At 38.7% G+C, this 14,075-nt stretch overlaps 1 protein-coding gene and 1 long non-coding RNA gene across 6 annotated transcripts in view; one reads left to right on the top strand and one right to left on the bottom strand.

Annotated features, from left to right (window-relative positions):
* Positions 1 to 14,075, bottom strand: part of LOC134470693 (uncharacterized) — an 85,123-nt gene that overhangs the window by 38,245 nt on the left and 32,803 nt on the right. The window lies entirely within an intron of this gene.
* Positions 1 to 14,075, top strand: part of Cltcl1 (clathrin heavy chain like 1) — a 95,219-nt gene that overhangs the window by 66,414 nt on the left and 14,730 nt on the right. For all 5 annotated transcript variants that reach the window (XM_013141797.3, XM_013141801.3, XM_013141800.3 and 2 more), the window contains 3 exons: positions 7,800 to 7,983; positions 8,446 to 8,638; positions 9,276 to 9,433. In XM_013141797.3, coding sequence (XP_012997251.1) covers positions 7,800 to 7,983; positions 8,446 to 8,638; positions 9,276 to 9,433 — 535 coding nt within the window. The remainder of the gene's footprint in view (positions 1 to 7,799; positions 7,984 to 8,445; positions 8,639 to 9,275; positions 9,434 to 14,075) is intronic.

The following is a 14,075-nucleotide window of genomic DNA, read 5'->3' as shown; positions in this document are numbered from 1 at the left end:
GTTAGTTTGTTTGAATCCGCCGGCTAGGCATTCCTGCCCACTGCAGTGTACTAGGGAGACACAGACCGGGGCAGCATATGTTGGGCCCACCCCTCCAGGTCAATCTGCTGAAGACTTCACTGCTAGGGTGCACTGCCAGGCACTGGGACCTGGTTTGGGCTAGCCTACTGGGTCTTATTCCACGGCTTTACCCAGGTCAGGTGCTCCCCACCAATCCCAGTTGAGAAGGGAAATATGCGACTAAAGTCACTGCAGTGCCCTGTTCCGGCTAGTCTGCCCGGTCCCAGAATGTCCTCTGTTGGAGCCTCCTTATCTGTGAAGGAGTCCCCATTCCTCTCATTCACCACAGGTCGATACAGGGCTCCCCGCCAGTTCTGCTCTCAACTCGGTTCACCGATTCCCGCTCTCAGAGCTTTCTCATCTTTGTCCCTGCTGTGCGGATTCAGATGCAGCAGTGGCGACAGGAAATTCAAATTGCAGTTTCCAGAGGCACGGGTTCCAGCTTTGGCACTGAGATTTTATCTGTTCCAGTTATAGCCCCAGGATTGCATTTCCAGTTGGTTTCTCTCAGCTTAGTTTGTTTCTGGGTCGGCAGGGTATATCTCCCCTTGCTTAGGACTCCTCACACTGCTCCATTCCTGGATTCTAAGTGGCTATCTCAGAGAGCCTCCATAGCTGCTGTTATCTATCCGCCATGTTCTCCTGGAAGTCTGACATCCTTTTTCGATAGACATTAGCTTGTGGGTACTTCCAGTCACTTACAAGTAGGTTGGTCTGATTCTGCTACCTCTTGAACACTGCTGCTTCTCACACATGCAGGCGGTCTTTGGAGTTCTTGTTGTTTTTTTTGTTTGTTTGTTTTTTGTACTGGGAATCAAACTCAGATTGTGTGCTTGCAAGGCAGGCACTTATGCTGCTGAGCTAAATCCCTGGCTCTTGTTCTTTTTTTTTTTTTTGTGACTGTTTCACCAGACATAGTTTCATATGTAGGTAAAAATGACCTGGACTGACTGTATGATATACCAGATGCCTGGAAACTGATAGATCCTATCACTGGAAAAATATAAATTTTTTAATAAATTATCTTTTAAAATGAACCAGTGAAGATAGATAGATAGATAGATAGATAGATAGATAGAATGAAGCAATGAGCTAACAACTAAATAAGTCTGAGAATAGAGAATAATAAAGAAAGGAGCTTATAGAACAGTCTGACTGTTGCCAGATCCTGTTGAACCTAGGCTGTGGTTCTCCTGTAAAGGTCAAGGAAACAAACCCTGAGGGCGTACAAATGGTTCAGCATCTAGTAAGAAACCTCTCCTTACATTAGCTGGATATGGATCTTTAATTCTACTTAAGTGATTATAGCATCAGGGTGGGATAGAGAAACAAAACCATAAATACGCTTCTTTTTAAATTTTTTTTGTCTTTTTCTTTTTTATCGATACTGGGGATCGAACTCACGACCACACACTTGCAAGGCAGGCACTTATGCTGCTGAGCTAAATCCCCAGCTACCATGAATATGCTTTTTATGAAACCCATCTATAACATGTTTATGAGAAGTTGAAAAGAATTTCAAAAGCAAATGCCATACTTAAAAATGCAGTGTACTTACATGAGTATCAGAAAATAGACTTTAAGATAACAAGCATTATTGAGTAGAAGACCAGGTGCCTAATGATGAAAGGTTCCATCAAGGAGATAATTCTGAACTTACATGTGCCTAATAATATAGCCTCAAAATATATACAGAAAAAATTAACCACAAGAAGACTGGCAGATTATTATGTTAGGCAATTTTAGCATACCTCTCCAAATGATTGATAGAATAGTTAATTTTTTAAAAAGGCAATAAATATATTTTAAAGCATATATAAAAAGACAGTAGTAAAGATATTTTAAAGGGAAGCATAACTATTGACAGTTAATTGCATTGTAAAGTTGCTTCAGTGAATTTGCATAGCATGTGTTCAGTGAATATGTATGAATGTTTTTCCAGTCCAGGCTGGCTTTAAACTCACAGTGATTCTTCTGCCTTAGCCTCCCAAGTACTGGGATAGACAAAGAGATGTTAAAACACAGAGATAAAAGGCCAAAAGTAGTCGAGATGCTACTAAAATGAATACTAATCACTTGAGGAATTGAAGTAGTTGTTTGGATAGAAGGTTCTCACTGTAATGTAAAATTATAAAACTAAAACAGGACATGACAGTTTTAGCAAAATAAAGATTTCTAGCTGGTTATGGTGGTGCATGCCTATAATACCAGCACTCAGGAGACTGAGGCAGGAGGATCACTGTGAATTCAAGGCCAACCTGGGCTACATAAGCAAGTTCAAGGCCATCCTGTACTATATGGTGGGAGCCTATCTCAACCCCCACCCCCAAAAAGATCCCTATGTATTCTATATATATAAAAATTTATAACACAGTGACTTTTCATGAAATGGAAAATTGACTATATTATAAATTGGGCATCTCTTATACTGTGAAAAGATTTAAGGGTAAATGTCAAAACTATATTATTATACTTTACATTTAGAAGAATTTAAATGACCTAGTAAGTTTTTTAGCCAGTCATAAAAATAAATAAATAAACATCTCTTTAATGAAAAACCAGGTAAGATTATGTTAAACTTGAGAACTTTATCATAAGGAAACTGAGAAAAGAAAAAGTGACGAATGGGGAAGGTATTTGCAATGTAACATAACTAACAAAAGACTAGTATGGAGAGAACGTATATAACGAAAGAAAAATATAACCCACGTTAACAAAAGAAAAAATGCAGAACATTAGAACAGGCCCTTTGGTGAGAGGAAAGGCAGCTTATGAATCTAAGCAAGAATTCACCCTCATCAATCATAGAAGAGGACAGACGGAATCCACCATGTGCCTGCTTCCTAGGCCCTTCACTCTTGCAGGCAGCAGGAATCTCACTCTCATCAGCGCTGTTGAAGGATGTGGAGTAATTGGGCCTCTCAGGTTCCCCTACTGTGAGTGCTCTTTATACTGTGAAAACAGTGTGGTGCCAGAAGACAAATTTCTTTCCCTGATTATGAACCCTAGAGGAACTCAGCTGATGCATATTAGGGGATGCACAAACTGCTCAAATTAATATGTTTTGCAGTAGCAAAAATCTAATAATAACCCAGTAGCCATCAATAAACAAATAGATTGTGATATAGTCCTACTATAGAATACTAGACAACTTTGGAAATTTCCTTTTTTTTTAAATCCCAAACGGATCTTACTGTATACCTCAGACTGACTTCTGACTCATGAGCCTCCTACGTCAGCCATTCAAATCTATTTATTTGTTCTTTTTTCCATCCTTACTTTTTGTTTAAATATTTTTAATTTTTGGTATCAGAACTCGAACTCACAACTCCATATTTGCTAGGCAGGTGCTTATGCCACCAAGCTATATCTCCAGCAACCCCCCCCCCTTTTTAATACAGTACTTGGAGATTGAACCTATACTAAGCCATATCCTCCGCTCTTTTTTTAACCTTTTTTATTTTGAGAAGGCTTTAGGGTCTTGCTAAGTGCCCAGGTTAGCATGTACAATCACACCTATTTTTTTTCTTTAAAAATTATCATATAATAAAATTGACCTTGAGTGAATACTTGTATAGATTTGTATTACCTTCACAATAAGCATATAGAATACTTTTATTACCCTATAACAGTCATGTTGGGGCTGGAGATAAGAGCTCAGTGGGCACAGCACCTCCCTGGTAAGCACAAGGTCCTGAGTCTGATTACTGGTACCAAAAAAATCCAGAAAACACTTCATCACTCACTTTTGCTAGCCACCTATACCTCCTGCCAGCCTCTAACACCTGGCATCCATCTTTCCAGTCTAGTTTTGCCTTTTCCAAACATTGTGTTAATGGAATCATACAATGTGTGCTGTTAAGACTAGCTTCTTGCTCTTCCTGTAAGTGGCCTAATATGACCTGTGAAAATGATTTGCTATTCTTTTGACCCAGAAGCCCCCACAAAATCATGCAAATCACAAGGTTCAAATCTTCATCTTCACTTTAAGAACACCTGTGAAACTGCCTGGGCCATCAAGGGTATGCATATCTTAAAAGCCACCAAGTATCTGAAAGACGTCATGTTAAAGAATCATTAATTTTTTTTAAAAAGCATTAATATGTGCCATTCTAGAGTTACAATGGGGCTGGGGATTTAGCTCAAATGCTTGCCTGGTAAGTGTGAGGTCATAAGTTCGATCCCTGGTACAAAAAAGTAATAAAATTTTAAAAAATTAAACTAGAGTTACAGTGATAGAGTTGGTAGGTATTGCCCAGGCCCAACAGTAGGACTGGACCCAGGATCAGTGGCCCAAAAAGAATGCTGAATTTTTCTGCACATGCTAAAGAATGCAGAGTAATGCTGAACTTAAGGGTTTAGATGTAGATTCTCTGTTCATTGAACATATCAAGATGAACATACCAAGATGCACTGCTGTACTTACAGAGCTCATGACCAAATCAACCCATATGTAAGCTCCCCTTACCACACTGAGATGATCCTTACTGAAAAGAAACAAACTGTTCCTAAATCAGAGGAAGAAGTTTCAGAGAAGGAAAAGATATCCCAGAAGAAACTAAAGAAACAAAAACTTACGGCACGGGAATAACTTCAGCATAAAATAAAGGCAAAGACTGGCTTCTTTCACTCAGCTTCTTTTACTCTCAGTGCCTTTGAGATTCATCCCAGTCACTGTATATATCAGTAATTCACTCTTTTTTTTAATTGCTGAATGGTGTTCTTTGTATAAATGTGTTCAATTTGTTTATTTTTAAAAAGGTTATTTGTAAAGAGAGGGAGGAAAACAAGGGAGGGAGGAAGAGCTGGGCATGGTGGTGCATACCTTGGGAAGCTGAGGCAGGATGATCACTGGGAGTTTGAGGCCAGCCTGGCTACATAGTGAGTTCAAGACTGTTGAAACTAATTAAGACCCTGTCTCAAAAATAAATAAATGAATGAATGAAAAAAGTAAGAAAGGATAGAAAATAGACATTTGGATTATTTTCAGTTTAGAATAAATATGAATACAGACACCTATAAACATTTTCTCCAGGTTTTTGTTTGAACAAACCCAGTAATTGTTGGATCATATGGTGTGTGTGGGTGTGTCAGACTATTTACAAAACTGCCAAACTGTTGTTTTCTAGAATGATTGTATCATTTTGCATTCCACCAACAGTATGTGAGAGTTCCAGTTTTCTGCATCTTTGCCTGTATTTGGTATTGTTAGTATTTTTATTTTAGCCATCCTAATAAGCATATAGTGATTTTAACTTGCATTTCTCTAATGGCTAGTTATGTTGAGCAATTTTTATGTGCTTATTTACTAGCCAGATATCCTCCTCGAAGTATCATTTCAAATCTTTTGCCTTGTTTTTTAGTTTGTTTTTGGTTGTTGAGTTTTGAGAATTCCAAGTCCTTTGTTGGAAATGTGGCTTGCATACAGTTTTCTTATTCTATAGATACTCTTTGTATTCTCTTAGTGTCATTCACTGAACAAAAGTTTTAGTAAATTTTTCACGGTCCCAGTAGCCCTAGAACTCATAGTCCTCCAGCCTTAGCCTTCCTAGGCTTGGATTATAGCTGTGGGACCACCATGGCCAGCTTAAAATTTTAACTTTGACAAAGTCTGTTTAATAAATTTTCTTTTATGAAGTATGTTTTGATGTTACGAACTCTTCCAGGGGCAGATTGTAGCGCAGCGGCATGGCACCTGCCCGGCAAGTACAAGGTCGTGAATTTGATTCAAACAGTACTAAAAAAAGAAAAAAAAGAACTCTTCCAAATCGTAGGTCACAAAGATTTCCTCTTGTGTTTCACTTAAAAGTTTTATAGCTTCTAATTTAGACCTATGATCCTATGTTTGCTGAGGCGTGACATTTAGGGTGAAGTTCATCTTTTCTCCATCTGACATTATTTGTTGAAAATACTGTTTTTTCTCCATTAAATTATTTTTGCATCTTTATCAAAAATCAGTTGGCCAGATAGTATGCATGATTCTTCCAAATTGATTATTTTTCAAAAAATGTTACCTGTTCTAGTTCCTTTGCTTTTCATGTACATCTTAGAAATAGCTCATGTATCCTACAAAAAAAATTGATGAGTTTTTGATTGAAATTATCTGAAGTCTATAAATCAGTTTAGAAAGAATTGATATCTTTTGCTATGTTGAGTTTGTAAAGGTTATATAGATCATATACATATTTTATTAGACTTGTACTTAACATTTTACTGTAATATTTCTTTAATTTGTAATTATACATTGCTGAACATTATTTGTATATAGAAATACAGTTGATTTTTTTATGGTCACCTTTTATTCTACAACCTTACTAAACTTACTTATTAGTTTCTAGGATATTTTTTTGGGAGATTCTGAGATTTTTTTTTTCCTTTGGGGTTTCTTGTTTGTTTTGTTTTGAAGGTGTACCTCTGAGCTCCTGACACTAAACTCATGGGCTCACACAGTCTTTCTGCCTCAGCGTTCTGAGTATCTGGGACTATAAATGGTGCCTTGATTTGTGAGGTTTTTAAATTTTTCCCCAATCATATTGCCTGCAAATTTGGTAAAAATGGACATCATTGTCTCATCCATGATCAAAGTGGAAAACATCTAGCTTCCCACCATTAGCTGGGGGGGGGCAGTTTGCTTAGGACCTTCATAGTGAGTTATGGTCCCACCCTATCCCCCTTTTTGAGGAAGATCTTACTAAATTACTAAATTACCAGGCTGAGTTTAAACTTGTTCTCCTGCCTGTACTTCCCAGAGTGCTGTGATTACAGGCATGGACCACGCCCAGCTAATTATGAGCTTTTTATAGATGTACTTCATCATATTCAAAAAGTTTCCTTATATTGCTAGTTGAGAATTTTAACCATTAACAGGTATTAGATTGTCATATGCTTTTTCTGAATTATTTGGTAATGATCATGTGATACTTCTTTTTTAGTTCTTGATATATGGTGTATTACCTTTATGGATATGGTACTAGAGATTGAACCCAGAGCTTTTGCAATTAGCAGTCACAATCCTTTTTATATTTTTAATTTTGAGACAGGCTCTCACTAAGTTGCCCAGGCTGGGCTTCAGCTTGTGATTCTGCTTCTTCAACCTTTAATAGTGCTGGAATTATAGGATACATCATCACACCTGGCTAATTTTTTTCCATTTTTTAATAAAGTAAAAGAAAAATTTTATAATATAATCTAGTATGATTGAAGAAAAGCATAGTTCAAAAGCATGTTAAATTACCGGTATTCCTTGGGAGTATAGTTTATGTGGCAAAACTATAAATAATGGTAGAGTACCTTTGAGTTGGACAACTGGGCTACTGGGATGCCAGAGCAGCCTTCGCAGTAACTGGTCATGTTCTGATTCTCTCCCTGAAATCTCCCTGAGATTTTGCCATAATGTTTCTCTTTAAAATTCATATACATTACAAATCTCTTGTATCTCCTTATTGATCATGTATACGTACATTAATTACCTTTTCTCACACCTAAAGGTAATTAATTACTTTTAAGTAATTACCTGGGAGTCTGAGGCAAGTAGACTAGGCAATTTAGTGACTTAACACAACCCTGTCTCAAAATTAAAAATAAAAAGGGCAGAGGATGTAGCTCAGTTTGAAGGACCGAGGTTCAATTCTCAGTAACGGAAAAAAAAAAAAATTGTGTCTTGGGCTGCCTGACCTGCTGAAGATTGCAGTGTGCAGCATTCATTCCTAGAGACCATGATGACCACCCCATCTCCACAGGAATCTCCAAAATCTGCTGATCCTGACTGCCATCAAGGCAGATCACACACGGGTCATGGAGTACATCAGTCGCCTGGACAACTATGATGCCCCTGATATTGCGAGCATTGCCATCAGCAATGCACTGTATGAGGAGGCCTTTACCATCTTCCGCAAGTTTGATGTCAATACCTCAGCAATCCAGGTGGGTGTTGCAGGCAGTCTTGTAGGGCCCTAGCATCCGGTGTTGTACTGCACATGCCTTCTGGAGGCCCTTGTCATCACCAAGGGTGTTAGACTCAGACATCCAGTGCATCTTCGTTTGGATGCTTTGCTTCTCTCTGCTCTTCCCAATTGGTTGGATCCTTCTCTGCTAATGTCCTTTCTACTGCCCACCATTCTCTTAGACTCTGGTACCTGACACTAGGTTCACAGTCAGCCCTTTTTCTATGCCTTTGTTAGTTTATCTTTTCTCCGTCTGGGACTCCCACCACAAGCACCTTCCTCTTACAATGACTCTTGTCTCCAAGAGATACTTAGAAAAAGAAAAGAAAAACTGAATTAAAATGATCATGCAACTTTAGGCAGAATGAGCAACCAAACAAAACATTTGCCTCCTGGAGCTGACTAGGTGTTGTAAACAATTCAAGTCCTTCTCTAACCCTAGGTTTTGATCGAGCACATTGGAAATCTAGATCGAGCATATGAGTTTGCTGAGAGGTGCAATGAGCCTGCTGTATGGAGTCAGCTGGCCCGAGCTCAACTGGAAAAGGACTTGGTGAAGGAAGCCATTGACTCCTACATCAGGGCAGATGATCCTGCCTCTTACCTGGAGGTGGTTCAGGCAGCCAACAAGAGCAGTAAGTAAATACCCTTTCCAGAGCCCTGCTTCTTACTGGTGTGATACATGGCCAAGGAAAGATTTTGAAGAGATTCTCATGCCAGTTCATTTTACATTCAGAGAAATCACAGAAAACAATAAGAAAAAGTTTTGTAAAAGAATCTGAAATTATCATTACTCTGTTAATGCTACTAGCTTTTCAGTCCACTTGATTGTTGTTGTTTCTTTTTTATATATATAAAATTAGCTAGTTTTGACACATAGATAATTACAGTTGTGATAATTCTAAGGTCAGTGACTCATCCCCAGTTCCCTGGGGATGTTCTTGTAGTATATCTAGTTGATTGTAGCACTGTCCTCTCCAAACGCTAAAATAAGCACCCCAGTGCCTAGTAAAGTCTTTGCTTGGGAACAAGGAGACTCCTGTCCCCAGGAGTGACTCACATATGGCTCTGCCACTTCTCCTTCTCCTTCCTTGGATAGAGCTTTGTTTACTGGGGAAAGCCAAGACCTCATAGGCTTTTCCTGGAGTCTGAGCTGCCCATGAGGCATGACTGGAATGATAAACATGTTTGGCTAAGGACAGAACAAAAGGAACTGAGCCTCCTTTTGAAATGACCTCTGTGGCCTAACTTGGCTTTGTTTTTTGACCTTAGACAACTGGGAAGATCTAGTGAAATACCTGCAAATGGCCCGGAAAAAAGGCCGTGAGTCCTGTATAGAAACTGAACTTATTTTTGCATTGGCTAAAACCAGCCGTCTATCTGAGCTAGAAGATTGTATTAATGGGCCCAACAATGCCAATATCCAGCAGGTAAGCTGTGCCTCTTGGGACAGGAACTACCACGGTCATAGTTAGGCCAGGAATCCTCCTTAGAATGACACAAGTTCATGATAGTGAGAAACAAGCCACGTACAAAATTACATAGCTTCTGCTGTCATTGATGGAAATTAAACCTTTGGAATTTGACTTGCCGTCAGCTGTGCACATCTCAGTGGCCCTCCGTGTGAGATGTGGTAGTTCATGCCTGTAATCCTAGCACTCAGGATACTGAGATAGGAAAGTCACTATGAGTTAGAGACTATATCTCAAAAAAAAAAAAAAAAATGGCCATCCTAGAGGAGGAGATGTTAGGACTTAATATGCAGGTGTTATTCTTATCACAAGAAGACAAAATGAACAGACTTAACTCAGATTTAATAATCTGATATGTGAAAGATATATATTGAAAATTAGTAACCTTCCCATATGCGTACATTAACCTGATAAAATAATGGGGGGAAAAACCCTGTCCTTTTTTTTTTAAACCCTGTCCTTTTTAAATGGAAATAAAACAAAAATGTTTAAATAAACCCTAACCAAAGACAATACTAAATGAAAGAAAGATCTAATTAATAATAAAGCCTCCCATGCAAATGAAATATTATCTTCTGGAAAAAGTGATAGAGAAAAGAAGGGATAATGAAAATGTGTTCTAACCCTACAGTACTACAAATGTCCTATCCTCCAAAAAGGACACATAGGGGCCAGAGATTTAGTTCAGCAGTGTAAGCGCCTGCCTGGCAAGTGCGAGGTTATGAGTTTGATCCCTGGTACCAAAAAAAAAAAAAAGTAATAGTGTACCTTTGAAAAAGGGCGCATAAGTTTGTTGAAATAATGCAAAAATGTGTTTTGAATTTTTATTTCAAAATAAGTTCCAATTGTTGGAAATTAGGTTAACACTTTGAAAGAGATGAAAAATTCATCATATATTTCTTTAATCAAAATAAAATTCCATGCCAGATGTGGTGACACATGCCTATAGTCCCAGCACTCAGAAGACTCAGGCAGGAAGATTGTTGCAAGTTTGAGACCAGCCTGGGCTACAAAAGTGAGTTCAAGTGAACTGCATAGCAAGACACAATCTCAAAAAATTGGGCTGGGGATTTAGCTCAGCAGCATAAGTGCCTGCCTTGCAAGCAGGCAGGCGTGAGTTCGATCCCTGGTACCGATAAAAAGGAAAAAGACAAAAAAAATAATAATAAAATAAAATAAAATTTCAGATAAAATAAAGGTTAAAAACTGAGTGTTGGCTAGTGATATAGCTCAGCAGCGTGAGCAACTGCTGGCGAGCTCAAGGCCCTGAATTCGATTCCTGATATCAAAAAAGAAAAAAGCTGAGTGTATTCTTTAATTAAAATGTTTTTTGAATAGTTAAAATTGGCATAGCCATATGTTAGATTTATTTTTGTTTGTTTGTGGTACCAGAGATCAAACTCAAGACCTCACAGTTGCCAGGCAGGCACTTTGGGCTCTGAGTTAAATTCCCAGCCCTTATTTTTTAATTAATTAAGTTTATTGGCACATTTTATGTGTGCACGTTTTATGAATGCATAATTATCACATTCATTATAGAGAATTTGTACCTATACATGACATAACTTGATTCTTTTTTCCCATTTCTCTACCCACCCTTCAAACAATAAACATTTTTTGAAATATTATTTGAATCTTTGCATAAGAAAAGAGTTTTCAAGCATATAGACAGTGGAAGAAAGCACAAAGAAAGATATCAATTCATCATTTATGCCAGCTAGAACCACCCATGGTTACATGTATGACCAACTATCCAATTGGATCTAATCACTTTTTTTTTTTTTTTTTTTTTTTTTGGTATCAGGAATCAAACCTAAGGCCTTGTGCTTGCCAGGGAGGCACTATACTGCTGAACTACATCCCCAGCCCTGGATCTAATCACTTTTATCAGTCTTTTTTACTAATAAAATTTATAAAAAGTCTATAAATACTAGTACAATCTAGTTAGTTGCTTGAACTTAAATACTGCCCATATATAAATATTAATACTTTTCAACAAATTTTTCCTTGAATTAATTTATTTATATTCAGCTCAGGGGATTTAGCTGGGGATTCGGCTGGGGTTTAGCTCAGTGGCATAAGCGCCTGCCTTGCAAGCAGGCAGTCGTGAGTTCGATCCCCAGTACTGGAAAAAAGGAAAAAGACAAAAAAAATTTATTTATATTCATGAATTTCTTTAAAATATTTTATATATAAAAGCAGCTGATTTGTGTAGAGTGTACAAAGCATAACGTGTTTGGCTTATTTATTTATTTTTTTTCTTTATTTATCATCCTTTTGAGACAGGCTCTTGCTATGCAGTTCAGCTGGCCTTGAGCTCACTTTGTAGCCCAGTATGGTCTTGAACTTGCAATGACCCTCCTGCCTCAGCCTCCCAAGTGCTTGGGTTACAGGAATGCACCACCATGCCTGGCTCTTGGCTTTTTTTAATGGCTGGAGCAGCACCCAGTTTTTTAGATAATTTTCAGTAACATTCTGTACATCACTTGCATGCATTTCTTGCTGATTCTGACTAAGCTTTTAAAAAGTGAATGTTAGTTTTTTCAGTAATTTGCACCCATGGCATTTCTTCATAAGTTAATGGTTTATCAATAATTAATTCTCTAAATTTTAACATGGAAATCACAAGTACCTCATTGCTGGTATATATAATATGCATGTACAACTATTCCTCAAATTAGCTGTATTACCATCTTTTATAGCATTTTAATGTTTTCCTTAAAGAACTGTAATATAGGGGCTGGGGATTTAGCTCAGCGGCATAAGCGCCTGCCTTGCAAGCAGGCAGTTGTGAGTTTGATCCCCGGTACCAATAAAAAAGAAAAAGACAAAAAAAAAAAACTGTAATATGATGACTTGTGGTCTGCTAAATCAGTGGTTTCCTTTGCATTATTGTCATCAAAGACTCCCTGAGAAGAAGTACAGTTAGAGCTGTCCGGCAGTGAGCCATGCAAATTATGGCCCCATTGTGAACATGACAGCATGATTTATACTAATAAAAATTGGCCAGTATCTAACAAAATGAAATAATTAACTGCATCCACCTGTGGAATATAGTATGACCTTTGAAACTATTTAGAAGCTCATTGTTTTGTTTTGTTTTCTTTATATCAGGAATCAAACTCATGACCTCATGCTTGCCAGGCAAGTGCTTGTGCCACTGAGCTAAATCCCCAACCCTAATAGAAGGCTTTCAAATCAAGTTCAAACAGGGTGAAAAATGGTACACATGATACAATAAACATATATGACTGGAAAAATGCTCACAGTTGGAACTGTGAAAAATTCAGGGATATAGAATGGGCAGTACTATGTCGTTTTCCTTTTAGCTGCTTGTATTTATACAGTTTTTTTTTTCCAGTTAGTGACCATATAATTTCAAAAATTGACTTTTTGAATTAATAGAATTAATAAAACTGTTAGATAAAATCTTGCCAAACTCCCCCTCTGAATTAGTACCAAGTCTTCCAGAGTGTGAGGCACTGCCAAGTAGGATGGGAGCTTTGTCCGATGTGGCTGGTGGGCAGCAGAGGAGGGGACCTCTGCCTCTGGGATCACATTGGCCCAAAGCATTGCAAGCCTGCCTATGTCTGTCAGCCTGGGGCCCATGTCCAGCTCATCACCCAGTTATATGTGTTTCCCAGTCTGTGTTTGCCAACTGCATCTTTATTAAATCATTCTACTCATTTTCCATGTGTTCTGAGTCTTAAATGATCATAGGTTAATATATTACTTCACTTTCTCATTCATTCAACAAACTGTTACTGAGCTTCTGCTATGAACTAGAGTGTAAAGCTGTAGATGTAAGACTGAAAATAGAACTTGAATCTGTGCCCACAAAAAGACATGGAAAAAAAAACACCTGGCATAATGCTGTGGGGGGAGGGGGAGATATGATGGGATGTTAAATGGTTAAGTGTGAAGAGGAGAAATGAGAGGTGTTTGGGTGGGCATTTCAATATTAGACTGGGCCTCTTGGTGAGAGCTGAGTCCTCATCTCTCTGTGGGGAGCCCTCAGGGCAGACAGAATGGTGAAAGTGCAGAGGTCTCATGGAGAGCCATGTAGAGGGGGTCAAGGTGACCACAGCCTTTGTGCCAAAGTGGAGAAGGTGGTAGAGGGGACGGAGTTATTGTTCTCGGTGAGGCAAGGCTCATTGTCAGGACTGTGGCTCTCTTGAGTTTCCAGCAGAAGCGTGCAAGCTGGCCTATATGAGAGGGAAAGGGGGCTGGGAGGAATGTAGGTAGGCGCTGATGATGACAGCACATAGAAAGTTGTTAACATGAGTGGTAAAGCACAGCTCATCTGTGGATGTATCTATGGAAGAACTGACAGGTTTGCTGCTGATGTCAGTGTGAGAATAGGGAGGCAAGGCCAAGTCCATGTTTTGGAGTTGTGCTTGGGGAGACAGGAGCACAGTGAGGACTATCCAGGCTCAATCAGGCTGACCTCTGCTGGATGTCATGTGGATGCATGCAGCCAGCTGGAGAAGTTAGGTCTCAGAGAAGTCCAGACCACAGATGTCACATAGCAACCTGCACTGCAGACAAAGGTCATTGCTACTCCCACATCCCGGGATTCTGCATACAGTGGACTTGGTAG

Source organism: Cavia porcellus, unplaced genomic scaffold (assembly GCF_034190915.1).
Source record: "Cavia porcellus strain 051 isolate PalLab524CR breed Dunkin Hartley unplaced genomic scaffold, mCavPor4.1 scaffold_16, whole genome shotgun sequence".
Taxonomy (NCBI): Eukaryota; Metazoa; Chordata; class Mammalia; order Rodentia; family Caviidae; genus Cavia; species Cavia porcellus.
The sequence above is the reverse complement of the archived record's forward strand: the minus strand, read 5'-3'. Positions and strand labels throughout refer to the sequence as shown.